The 13,793-nt window shown below is 41.2% G+C and overlaps 1 protein-coding gene across 9 annotated transcripts in view; it reads left to right on the forward strand.

Moving 5' to 3' along the window:
* Nucleotides 1-13,793, forward strand: part of Ehmt1 (euchromatic histone lysine methyltransferase 1) — a 172,912-nt gene that overhangs the window by 94,525 nt on the left and 64,594 nt on the right. For 5 of the 9 annotated variants that reach the window (XM_052725925.1, XM_052725930.1, XM_052725933.1 and 2 more), the window contains exons 5-9: nt 1,091-1,248; nt 1,608-1,796; nt 7,696-7,773; nt 9,043-9,163; nt 13,302-13,439. In XM_052725925.1, coding sequence (XP_052581885.1) covers nt 1,091-1,248; nt 1,608-1,796; nt 7,696-7,773; nt 9,043-9,163; nt 13,302-13,439 — 684 coding nt within the window. The remainder of the gene's footprint in view (nt 1-1,090; nt 1,249-1,607; nt 1,797-7,695; nt 7,774-9,042; nt 9,164-13,301; nt 13,440-13,793) is intronic. The other 4 variants (XM_052725927.1, XM_052725932.1, XM_052725929.1 and 1 more) reach the window with 3 other exon arrangements.

Below are 13,793 nucleotides of genomic sequence, written 5' to 3' on the forward strand. Positions count from 1 at the left end.
CCACATCCCTTTTCCCCCCTCAGCTACCTGTTCATAATGCCCAGGTGCTTAATAGATCATATATATCTATGAACAGATGCAGTGCCCTGGTCTGTTACATTAACCATCATGATTTACTGTGATGAGTTAAGAAAAGACACTACTGAAGAGTTCCTGAGAAGGTGCTGCTTTGGCTCTCTGTCGCACTTTATTGAGAAAGAGTTGTTGGCGATGGAGATGGTGCTGCAAGCATTGTTACATGACTCACCAATTTTAGATGCTTTCTTTTTCTTTGTTGCAGAATTAAAACATGATGTGCCTTTACCCAGGCCTCTAATAGCTTACTCTATGCTGCAGTGGTGATCTTTGATTTGGAATTAAAAACGAAAACAAACTAACAAACAGAAAAAGTGCAGAGAATCTTTTTTCTCTGCTCCAAAGGTTCTGGAGTTCATGAGAACCACTCTATTTTCTTGTTGTCACTTCTTGTTTAAAAACATTACTCCAAGCCCCTAGACCTGACTGTTCAAGGGAGCTAGACAGTATTTCAGGGGTTTTCTTTCTGGTTAATGCTCAAATGGTTGGGGAAAGGTCCCCGAAAGTGGATATACACAGAGGCCACCTATGAGTGAGATTTCTAACTAGTCTTCCTGAGAAGACTAGTTGGGCTCACTTCATGGTGGGTGGTTTTCCTTCTCAACCTTGGGTCATTCCTGGTGCACACATGCTCCTTTCAGGCTTATGATGAGAGGAGAGGACTTTTTCAGGGCAGAGCTTGTATTGAAGGCCATGGTGACTATTAGTAGGCAGGTCTTAAGGCCTTGTTTCTGATGATTTGTGGTTTTTCTGCCTAGAAGGTGGAGGCAGTAATGTTTATTCAGTTTATTCTCAATGGTACATGGTCGTCTTGGCAGTGTTTCAGCTTTCTCAATTTGTCCCAAGTAAGCAGTTCCTGTTATACTCTTGTGTTGATGCCTGAAGAAGTATGTCTAAAGTAACAGGGTTGGCTGATATTTTGGTAATAAATTTTGTAGCCTGTCTTCTACCTCTAAAAACATTTGAATGGTGTTTCTTTTCCTTTCTTGTCCCCTTTTGACTTTTTTTTTTTTAGCTTGCTTGCCTTTTGTTTTAGCAGCTGCAGTATCTCGGAAGAAAAAACGAAGAATGGGAACTTATAGCTTAGTTCCCAAGAAAAAGACCAAAGTATTAAAGCAAAGGACGGTGATTGAGATGTTTAAGAGCATAACTCATTCCACTGTGGGCGCTAAGGTAAGAGTGGTATGGGAGCTGTGTGCCACATATTCTGGGAAATGTGTTCCTGGCTCCAAAGTCTCTTCGGCCAAAAGAACATTTTGTTGAGGTTACTAATTTAATGACCTTCATCACCATGGAAGGCCTAGAGTTCTTGAACTCCTCTGCTATAGCATAGTCTTATGTAGGTGACTTATTGAAGACCCCCAACACACACTCCCGGAATCCTTCTTTCTGGATTATTCTTCAGGTGGTAGGTTCCATTGTGCCCCTAGTACTGGCAGACCTTTACATCTCCTATCATATGAGTTCATAGTGAGTTAGTTTTTATGTGCTGGGCAACAGTACTTCGAGAACTGTGCATTGCTGTGTTCCAGGGTGAGAAAGCCTTGGGTGACAGTGCCCTGCATGTAAATGGGGAAAGCTTGGAGATGGACTCAGAAGATGAAGACTCAGATGAGCTGGAGGATGATGAGGACCATGGAGCTGAGCAGGCTGCTGCATTTCCCACCGAGGACAGTAGGACTTCTAAAGAGAGCATGTCTGAGACTGACCGTGCTGCAAAGGTAGGACTCCACTTCCCCAGCTGGTTAGCACTAGTGAATGAAATCATAAAGTTGACTTCAGGTTCTAAGAGGTAGTGCTTTGGGCATTGTTATGTGCTAGTGATTTTTTTTTTCTTGCTTTTCATTTAACATTCATAAAAAATTAACTGTGCATGGTGGCACATGCCTTTAATCCCAACACTCAGGAGGCAGAGGCAGGCGGATTTCTGAGTTCAAAGCCAGCCTGATTTATATAGTGAGTTCCCAGCCTGCCAGAACTACAGAGAACACAAAAGAAAAAAAAAAAAATTAAATGACTGTCAGCTAACAAAAGAACCAAGAAACAAAAGGCAAACCAAAAAGAAAATGTGACCAGTGGAAGACAGAATCAGATGACTAGAATAAATCTTATTGAGTCAGCAATAGTTTTGTTATGTATGAAGAATATAGAAAAAGCACTGTGGCTCATTCTTAGGCAACATTCCCATAAAATCTCTTAATAGTAAAATACAGCTGTGTGTTAAAATAGTAATGATCAGAAAAGATTGATTCATTCTTAAAAATCTCTTAACTGTATTTACTAAATCAACAAAGAAAAGCCACAAAGTGTACATATATATAAAGGACTTTTTTTGTTTTGTTTTTTGAGACAGGGTTTTTCTGTGTGCAGCCCTGCCTGTCCTGGAACTCACTCTGTAGACCAGGCTAGCTTTGAACTCAGAAATCTGTTGTTGTTGGTTTTTTACTTTTGTGTGTGGGGGGGGGCCCTGCCACCCAGCTCCCAAATAAATCACTCACAGAGGCTCTTAATTGTGAATGCCTTAGCTTGGCTTCATTTCTTGCCAGCTGTCCTTAACTTAAATTATCCCCTCTACTTTTTGCCTCTGGGCTTTCCCCATTCTCTTCTGTAAATCTTACTTACTCCATGGCTTGCTGTGTAGCTGGGTGGCTGGCCCCTGGAGTCCTCCTCTGTCTCTGGTTCCTAGATCTTAGATCTCTCCTCCTAGTTTTCTCTTATATATACTCTCTGCCTGCCAGCCCCGCCTATCTTTTCTTTTGCCTTGCTATTGGCCAGTTCTTTATTAAACCATCAAGTGAAGTGTTTTACACAGGCACAGTAACACAGCTTCATAGAGTTAAACAAATGCAACATAAACAAAAGTAACACACCTTCAAATAATATTCTACTACAGAAATCTGCCTGCCTGTGCCTCCCAAGTGCTAGAATTAAAGGTGTGCATCACCAATGCCCAGCTTCCAGCTGGTGTTTTCAGTGATAAGTTAGGAATGATGTCATGTACCTATAGTCCCAGATATTTGGGAGACTGAGGCAGTAGGATTTATTGAGCTGAAGAGTTTGAGACTCACCAGTGTTGCATTCCAAGATTCCATCATACAGCTAAGTAGGCAAGAATGCCTCCTGCTTGAGTGCCAGCACTAAAATTGTCGTGCTTAGTTTTGTTCTTATATAAGCAGAACCACACAGTGTATGTCTTTTTATTTGTTTGATTTTCTTATTGTCTTAACAGCTTATTTCACCCACTATGTTTGGAGCTTTGTTAATTTTTATTCTTGCAGAATCCAGGTGGTCCTGGGATCTCTGAAACGGTTTAAAGAAACCTGTAAGACTGGAACTAGCATTCTGTTGTCTGCCTCTTGTGTCCTTAGAGAGTTACTTGTGTTGCTGTCTTTGCATTGGTGCCCAATTAACTGTTCATGTAATCGTGAATCTCAGCCTGAGGCTACTGGAATAAGTGTCAGTAGGCAAATTAACCAAAGTGCTTCATAGTTCTTAGTAATCCTTTTCAAGAGTATATGGATCCCGAGACTGTACTCGAGTTCCACCATGATACAGTGTTCCTTTATTAGATTCTCTTCCTATTTTGATATCCATTACACTCTTTATGGGCACTCTATATAAGGCTGTTTGATGTGACAATCCCACCAATATCCTGTGCACAGGTGACTTCTTGATGCACACTGGGAGTAAGTCACTGTGCCTGTTAATCCACAGACACTGCTAGACGGGTTCGAAGAGGGTGGTTGGAGGTGTTGGTATCTCTGTCAGCTCCTTCTGAGCATCGTTTGCTGCATTGGCTTACAGTCTTGCCAGTCTTGCCACTGCCCATTTAGTGAGTACATAGTGCTAGTACATTATAGTTGTAATGTACCTTTTTCTAATTTCTAGGAGATTGAATACTTTTTTTTTTTTTAAGATTTATTTATTTATTATGTATACAATGTTCTGCCTGCGTGTACACCTGCAGGCCAGAAGAGGGCACCAGATCTCATTATTGATGGTTGTGAGCCACTATGTGGTTGCTGGGAATTGAACTCAGGATCTCAGGAAGAACAGCCAGTGCTCTTAACCTCTGAGTCATCTCTCCAGCCCTGAATACTGCTCTTTATGTCTGTTCTTCATTTGGATGAGAACACTGAACATTTTCTGTTGTTGTGAAGAAATACCATGATCATGACAACTCTTTTTTTTTAAAAATATTTATTTAATTATGTATACAATATGCTGTCTATGTATATTCCTAGAGGCCAGAAGAGGACACCAGATCTCACTATAGATGGTTGTGAGCCATCATGTGGTTGCTGGGAATTGAACTCAGGACCTCTGGAAGAGCTGCCAGTGCTCTTAACCTCTGAGCCATCTCTCCATCCCCAATCATGGCAACTCTTATAAAAGCAAGCATTTAATTCGGGCTTGCTTCCAGTTTCAGAGGGTTAGTCCATTATCATGGTGGGGAGCATGGCAGCATGTAAGTGGACATGGTGCTGGAGAAGTAGCTGAGAGTTCTACATCTGGATCCACAGGCATCAGGAAGAAGAGAGTCTGGGCCTAGTGTGGGCTTTTGAAATTTCAGAGCCCACCTCCAATGACACACTTCCTCCAACGAGGCCATATCTCCTAATCTTTATAATCCTTTCACATAGTGCCATTCTCTGGTGACTAAGCATTCAAATATATGAGCTTATGGTGGTCATTCTTTTTTTTTTTGGTTTGCTTTTCAAGACAGGGTTTCTCTGTGTAGCTTTGCGCCTTTCCTGGAACTCGCTTTGGAGACCAGGCTGGCCTCGAACTCAGAGATCGGCCTGCCTTTGCCTCCCGAGTGCTGGGATTGAAGACGTGCGCCGCCACCACCGCCCGGCAGTGGGGGTCATTCTTATTAAAACCACCACAGATGCATTCTTTTGTGAAGAACTGACCAAGTATCAACCATTTATCTATTAGAGATTAGGTTGCCTGTCTTTTTAGAAACTCATTTTTGTAAAAGTTCTTTGATCCAGAAATGATTCTTTTTTGTCTAGTCAGCACAATATCATGTTCTACTGTGGGCTTGCTGAGTCATGGAGAGGTTGGTATTCTCATCTAGCTGTATGGATTAGAAGCTAGTTGAGGTACCGTGACAGTTGGGCACAGTGGTTGTTTTGAGTGCCTTACCTCTTAGCCGGAATTCGGGACCTGCTGACCAGAGTTGTTTCCTGCTGTTCTTGTAATGAGGACAGCTTCCTCTGCCTACTGAACACAGGTTTTAGTTGCATCCCATTCTGGTTCCTTACTTCTACTTTACTCCTTGCCGACTAGGACTCTTTATTCTCCCTTTTCCTTGGGATTTCAGCTTGTGCTTTCTCCTTACACATGCCATACATGTAACTGTCATGCAGCACTTTTAAAGTATTGTCTACCTCCTTTCTGTGTAATCTCTTTTCTAATCGGTAGTTGAATTGCTCAGTCTTGTTTAAAAGTAAACAAACACACACCTGCCCAGTGAATTTAAAGAAAACTTAAAATTAAATAAAACCAACAAAGTACCTGAGTCCTACAATGCATGCTATATTTAATGGTGAAAATTATAATCATTTCTATCATCTGTCATAAAAATGAGGGTGAAATTGCTGCTTTTATCATTAATATAAGGAGAATAACATTGACTGTTTTTGATTGATGCTGTAAGAGAAAAACCAGAGAGAAACTTTAATATTTAAAAGGACATGGGAGTAGAATTTGCTGAAAATATGAACATCCACCTTAAAATCTTGGAAAAACCCCAGAAAAATTATTACAGCCATTGAACTATACTTCCATGTAATCAAGACATAGATATCTCTTGTTTCTGTGTAATGTTGCAATAAACATCAACAAATCCATAAATGCCTAGTCATGGTTTTTTTGTTTGTTTGGTTTTGTTTTTTTTTGAGACAGGGTTTCTCTATGTTGTTTTGGTGCTGGTCCTGGATCTTGCTCTTTAGACCAGGCTGTCCTTGAACTCACAGAGATTCGTCTGGCTCTGCCTCCTGAGTGCTGAAATTAAAGGCGTGTGTCACCACTGCCCAGCTTCCTAGTCATGTTTTTTAAACATCAAGTAGAAAATTAGCTGGGTACGGTCATGTACACCTTTAATCCCAGCACTGAGAGAAAGAGGCAGGTGGATTTCTGAGTTTGAGGCTAGCTTGGTCTACAGAATGAGTTTCAGGACAGCCAGGGCTACATGGAGAGACCCTGTCTTAAAATGCAGAGGTCCAGACATAAGTGTCTGTACTTGGGTTGTCTTAAGGATGATGTCTGTGAATCCTTCAAAGATCAGTAATCTGGAAGACAAACCCCACAACATCTAGAAGCTTAACTGTGATTCTTGACATCTTCAGAGTACCTAGGGTAACATTTTCAACAATAATGTAGTGTAAGAGAACAGCGGGAATTTATTAAATGTGGTTAACAAGAGACCTGCAGTTTGTGCAAATGAAAAATGCATTGTTTCTAGGTTTATCTCTAAGCTCAGAGTAGTCGCTTCGAAATCTAATTCAAACTTTCTGTAGAGCTGCAAATTTTGAACGAAGGGTTGTGGAGATTAAGAGCAGTTCTTGGAATTGTGTGAGAGAATGTAGGAGACATCAGCAGTGTTGAGAATGAGTAAATGAGATATATATAGGGTGTTAGTGAGAGTTATCACAGGAGAAGGGTGCCATTTGACTCAGGAGCTCCACATCTATCCTTATCTGCCTTTTTGTTGAAGGACTTTGGCTTGTTTGCAATGCAGCTTGACTGTGAACCTTATAGGTTCTGTTGAGCTGGGAACATCAGAAAAAAGTGGGATACTCTGGAGTGCATCCTACAGAGAGTCAGACTACAACATGCCAGAGACCACGGCCCTGCCTTGCAGTGAGTGCATCTGGGATGAGTGGACACTATATTCATGTATTGACAGTATAGATAGAAAAGATGAATACAGTATGAAAAGTTGTCTTTGGTATTCTGATATAGAAAGGACTCCAAAACTTCTCTGTAATTAGAAAAGAGTAAATTCACTGAAGTGTATCCAGCAGGGAAACAGATTTAGGCATAGGCTCAATGTGGCAGGAAGTGGCCAGGCAGCAGATGGCTTTAGGGACTAGATTACTCTTGGGTGAGTCAAGGTAGGTTAGCGTGTGTATTATTTTATAGCCCTTCAGAATATACTTGCGTGCTCCCCCCCCCTCCCTCCCTCCCCCTCATCTGTGCGTGCGTGTGTGTGTGTGTGTGTGTGTGTGTGTGTGTGTGTGTGTGTGTGTGTGTGTGTGTGTGTGTGTATTTTACCACTTTACAGATATCTGGCATGCCTTGCATGCACAGCAATTTCCAAGCTGCAGTTAATGAATTTGAGTCATCAGAGTGATCAGAGTGGGTCCATTTGTGATGGAGAATCTTAGCAGGGAGTGAGAGCAGAAACTCATGGTATATTGTTCTCTGGGGACTCCCTGGCCAGAGCCAGCCAGGCAGCTTGTTTCTACAATGGGAGAGACAATGAGGATCCTTCCATGTATGTCTGCCAGTGTTTTTAACATTAGTTTTGGATTTATTTGTCTTCTACTAAAAGATCTAATTGGTTTTTGTTTTTTACTTGGTTTTCTCCCTGTCCTGTGCCATGATCAGATGGATGGAGATTCGGAGGAGGAGCAGGAGTCACCTGACACAGGGGAGGATGAAGACGGTGGAGATGAGTCTGACCTGGTAATCTGACATTTATTTTATATTCCTAGAATTCAGATCTGCAGGTGAGGTCACCGTTACTATCTCCTGTGTATGATGAGAGTCACAGAGTGCCCTGGGTCTTTCCTGAAGGAAAAGTGGTGAAGAGGTCACTTAGAGTTGTAGCTCAGGGACTAGTAGAACAAGTGTGATGATCTGGTTGTTGGGATCCAACAGCAGGCCAGGCATTCCTAGGGCTGTTTGGCTCTGAGGGAAGGGTGTGGTTCCATGTTCTGGTTATTCATACCAGTGATGAGTTGGGCTGCATTGGCTGCTGAAAGAGAAAGGTACTTTTGGACTTGAGCTGCGTTGAGGTGGAGTCTCTTTTACCTGGTAGTTAGAATCTGGGGATTAGCAGGAGCCGGGTAGTTTTGAAATTTGTGAATCCCTAGATTGGAGTCTCAGGAGTAGCCCACGTGTGAGTATTGAGTAGAGGGTTGTTTGTAGGGAGGAACCTGGACAACATAAGCATGTTTGCTGGAGATGTTCCTCAGCACATTTTGCTGGGGTGACTGACATAAATCCACACATCCAACCCACAGCTTGGGCAAGTGCACATACTTCCTTATGATTGGGATGGCTTGGCATGCTGTGCCATGTGCCTCTTCCTGTGTATCAGCATAGCATCCCCAGTGTCTGTGTATGTCTTTAGGAAGTAGCTTTGAGAAACCCATGTGCTTTCTTCACATGACCTCTTTCCAGCATCTCCTGGCATTAGAATTGGTGCTGTGGGTCAGTTGTGATTCGTGGTTGTTAGATGTTCTTTCTACACTTACAACATGGGAACAGATAGCAACCTCTTGCATTGTTATAAATTGATTATACTTCTTTCTTGTTATCCATGTAGTATGTGCTTGTGTGGATTCTAGGGTACATTGAACATTATTTGTTCCTTCCTGAGCAAGATGAGTGGATATGTATAAATGAAAGATAGATTATTTATTGAGCTTAGTTACTTAGTTCTGAGTAGAAATTTCCAATTATTCTTTTCCATTTTGCCAAACTCAAATAAAACTTAAATTCTATTTTAGTTTTCTTATTTTGTTGCCTCTAAAAGGACTGGGCTGAGAGAGAACAGCATAGGTGTCTTTAGAATGTAACCCGGAAACATGTCCAAAAGTGAGTGAGTCTTAGAGGAAGAGTCTAGATATAGCAACTATTTGATTTTTGAGGCAAACCACTCATAGTCCTTTTTGCTCTCAGGAGCTCCCCCTGCTTTGCCTTTGATGTGCATGCCCTTTGGTCCTCCAGAGTTCTGAATCCAGTATGAAGAAGAAATTTCTCAAGAGGAGAGGGAAGACTGACAGCCCCTGGATCAAGCCTGCTCGGAAAAGGAGGCGGAGAAGTAGAAAGAAGCCAAGCAGCATGCTTGGTGAGCACAGTGGAGCTGGGACCTCTGCAGTCTTTGTGGGGTGTATCAGCAGAAAGCTGGCCGGGGCTGGTCTGTGTGAAGGATTTCACTTGAAAAGAGGATGATCTGTGAAAAATGTTTGAAATGACTTCTTTAGAGAGACTTAGGTGATCCTCAGGTAGTCTCTTTCTAGTAAACCTAGTTGATGCTGGCTTCATTTCCGACCACTGAGCCAGCATGGATAGTTTGTCACCTGCACAGAGTAGTGCCTTTTTTCCTGGGTGGACATTACCCATACCATGTAGAAGAAGGAAGTCTGTGATCCCTGGCTGCCTCTGGCCTGAGTGAGTGGTTTGTGACTCATTCATAGTCATTAGTAGTAATTTGTTAAGGTGAGATCAGGAACATGTATACAGATTATAGTATAGAACTCTCACCAGGATCAGGTCACCATTGTGTTTACCCTCTAGGTCTCCCTTTCCCTGCTGCCCTAGATAACCCTCCCTTACCCTGTGACCACCTCCACATTCCCAGGAAGCCCCCGATTTTCTGTTTTGCTGATAGTCTAGTACTTTGTAGAATTCTGTATGAATGGAATTGCTCAATGTACACTCTCTTATTTTTTTTTCCTTTGCTCTGACTCCTTTGAGATAATTGTTTTGAGTACCCTCCTCTTGTATATGTCCACAGCAATTTGTTTTGTTGCCTTCTGAGAAGTGCACCAACTGTGTGTGATGCTGTCACTTATTAGTCATTTTCTTGTGGGTGGACCCTGGTCTTTGCTGGGTTGGCTCTCGGAAAGGAAGTTGATATGAATGTCTGAATGCAGCACTCATCATACAGGTGTTTCACATCTTTCTGGCTGGCCTAGCTCAGTCTTGTACAGTGTGCTCCAGTCTTTGGGAAACTACCAAACTATTCTGAAGCATGGGTCCCATTGTACATCATTACCCCAGTACTTGGGGCTTAGATTCCCCTCTGTCCTTACATTGCTTGTTGGGGTGTGTATAACTTCTGCTCTTGGAGGGTGTGCAGTGGTGTTGCTCAGTAGCTTCAGTTTGTTTTTATCAGGTTGATGATGAGATGGAGCTTTCTTAGCTTGTCTGTATTGCCTTTTGTGAAGTGTGTATTTGTTCTGCATTCACTTCTAAATTTAGACCATTTATCTTCTTACTGAGTTGTAGGAACTCTTTAGATGTTCCAGATAGAGTTTTAATCAGATGAATATTTTACATGTTTTGTACCTAGTATGTGGCTTGCTTTTTCATTTTCCTATCAGTATATCTAGATAAGAAGAGCTAGTGAAAATTTTCATTGAAGTCAAATTATGAATTGTTTTCTTTTATGGTTCTTACTTTTTTGTTATAAGAAATCTGAGTAAGCTGGTGGTGTTCTAAGAAATCTGTGTAAGCCGGGTGGTAGTGGTGCACGTCTTTTATCCCAGCACTTGGTAGGCGAAGGCAGGCATAGCTCTGTGAGTTCTAGGACAGCCAAGGTGACACAGAGAAATCCTGTCTCGAAAAACTAAACAAAAAGAAGTCTTTGAGTAAACCAGGCTCTCAGGGTTTAGTCTACATTTTCTTGTGAAGTTTTTCGGCATTCGCACAGATCCTTGATGCACTTTGAGGCAGTATTTGAATGTGTGAGGAAGAGTCAGCTCCCTTTTTAGGAATGCAGTTGATCTGTTACAGTCGGCCAAATAAACCACTACTACTTTTTCTTTTTTAAAGATGTACTTATTTTTATTTATGTGTATGAGTATCTCCATATGTGTATGCACACCATGTACATGCTTCGTGACCCCAGAGGTCAGAAGAGGGTGTCAGATTCTCAGGATCTGGAGTCACAGATGATTGTGAGCCACTATTTGGGTTCTGGGAATAGAACCCAGGTCTTCTTCAATGGCAGCAAGTATTCTTAACCACTGAGCCATCTCTTCAGCCCCCAAATGAAATTATTATGTTAATTATTGCTTTTAGGTTTTGGTCAACGATGGTATGTGGGTGGCTTTTCTGAGTTTTCTAATCTGCCTCATTTGCTCATCTGCTTATTATCTTCATGCTACACAGACAGCATTATTCAATTGTTGGTCTAGCTTTTCCTGACAGGAAAGGAGGTTTATGGGCTAGTGCCTGTGAGACAGCCACGTGACATGGGAAGGAATATAGAGATTCTCGAGTTTGTTGATATAGGGCTTGTGTGCCTTCCTGAGCTCCTTTGTCCATTCATATTTCCATTTATTTCACCTCAGGTTGTCCTTTGAGATCAGAAAATTCATGTGGTTTTCACTGTTGGCTTTTTTTACAAGTGTTTTTGGATCCAAGACTAAAAGATACTTTGAGGATAGAGATTCTGTTTTTGCCATTTTGGCTTCAAAGTGTAAAATGCATTCTTAAATATTTACTGAATAATATGAATTTTATTGTTTTATGTAAAATGTTTAAAACTTTACAAAGGCTATTCATGTTCTTGAAATTTCTTGTCTAAGAACTAGGCACAGAATACAGTTTGAATTAAAATATGTTTGTACCATACCTCTGTATTAATGATTCGTTTATTTTTAGTCATTTACATAACACTGCATACTAACATTTAGAAGATTCATTGTGATACATAATCATCTGCTTTTTGCCAATGTTAAGTATTATGTAACGTAAATGTACCTTGTAGGATTCCTCACGAAATGTATTTATAGTTGGAAATACTCAGTTTTGTGCAGGTCTCTCAGGCTCTCTTGGGAAGTATGGACAGGCTGGCCTGTTGCTACTGCCCAAAGAGAGGGCCTACATCACTTTTTGTACCTATTACATGGTCTGCAGAACGAGTTTTGGAATTAGCCCTCTTTGGATCCGTCCATCTTGACATGTTTAGATTTTATTGCCCTTTAGTGAGTAGTGTACTTCACAGACTACCATGTCTGATGGGTTGGATGTTGGCTGTATCCCCAGGAATCTTCAGGTGTGGGCAGAAACAGCGAGTAGGATGGCATCATCACAGGCATAGGTGTCTACATGGTTAAGCTGTTTCCTCATATTAATAGGTTTTCAAGCTTACAAATTAAATTTTTCTGTTTTATTTTAAACTTTAAAACAATTTATAGAAATTTGTCACTTTTTTTTTTTGTCTTTTGATATAGGGTCTCACTATGTATCCCTCAGAGATCCAACTGCTACTGTCTCCCAAGTGCTGGGATTAAAGATGTACTGTCAGATCTAGTTCATTTATCACATTTTTATTCATTTTCTTGATTATTTTATCAGTTTTTATTTAGCAGATCTGGATATAAGATTGCATTAATTAGAGCCAAAGAGATGGTTAGGTAGTTAAGAACATTGGATGCTCTTCCAGGGGACCAGAGTTTAATTCCCAGCACCCACGTATGGGCTAATAGCTGTCCATAACTCCAGTTCCAGGGGACCTGCCACTCTCTTCTGACCTCAGAGGGTACCAGATTTCTCTGTGGGGCACATACATGCATGAAGGCGAAACATAAAATTATTAAATAAATCTAAATTTTTTAACTTAAAATAGAATGTAGTAATATGTTCATGGTTGGTGGGTTTTTTTTTTTTTTTTGATTGTTTGTTTTTTGGGTTGGGTGGGTGGGAATCTCATGCTATAGTCCAGGATAGCTTGGAATTCATCATGTACCCCACCCTGGCCTTGTTCTCCCGAGTGCTGGGATTAGAAATGTAAGCCACAATATCTGACTTCGTTGGTTTTTTTTTACTTGATCAGCTCCTTTCTTGTGAAACTGGGTATACATAGGAATTAACAAAACAATGTATAGGAAATAAAATGATAGTAGAAACTGAAGAGGCCCAAGTAGTGTCTTAAATGAGTTCATTAGAATTAATCCGTTTCCTGGAAACTGGCCTCTTAATTAGAATGTTTGTTGTTGTATTTTATTTTTGGGTTTTTAAAACAGAAGTTTTTTATTGTGTGGCTGTTTATGTGTACATGGCATGTCATGGAGGTCAGAGGACAGCTTTTGGGAGTTGGTTCTCTTCACTATGTGTATTCTATGGATTGAACTCAGATTGTTGGACTTAGCCACAAGCACCTGTTACCTGTGGAGCCATCTCTTCAGTCTTCCTGGAATGTTCTGGGTATATGTCACTATTGGGCAGTTTTCATGATGTATGCATTCTGTGTATAGGTTCTGAGGCTTGTAAGTCATCTCCAGGAAGCACGGAGCAGGCAGCTCTGGGAGACAGTGCCGGGTATATGGAAGTTTCTCTGGATTCCCTGGATCTCCGTGTCAGAGGAATTCTGTCTTCCCAGACGGAAAATGAAGGTTGGTGTTATGGGTATGACTACACCATCTTGCTTGCTTACTGGTCTGTTTCTGTATTAGCCTGATGCCCCCTGGTGGATAATAATGGACAATTTGATGAAATGCATTATTTAAAGGTGACTAAAAAGACATGATACAAATGCATTTGCCAGATCACTAACTGCTCCTGTGAGAGACAGAAAGTGTGAGTGAGAGCCCTCAAAGAGCAAAGTAGCAGATGCCTTATGCCAAATTTATGATGCTTCCCAATTGTGAGCCAGATGTGTGTTGAATCCTTGATGAAAAGATGCCACCCTTCTCTGGATGTAATGGGATATATATTTTTTGCAGTGTGCCTTTGAGTGATCTCTGATT

This window comes from Peromyscus californicus, unplaced genomic scaffold (genome assembly GCF_007827085.1).
Source record: "Peromyscus californicus insignis strain IS unplaced genomic scaffold, ASM782708v3 Scaffold_7__1_contigs__length_154581171, whole genome shotgun sequence".
Lineage (NCBI taxonomy): Eukaryota > Metazoa > Chordata > Mammalia > Rodentia > Cricetidae > Peromyscus > Peromyscus californicus.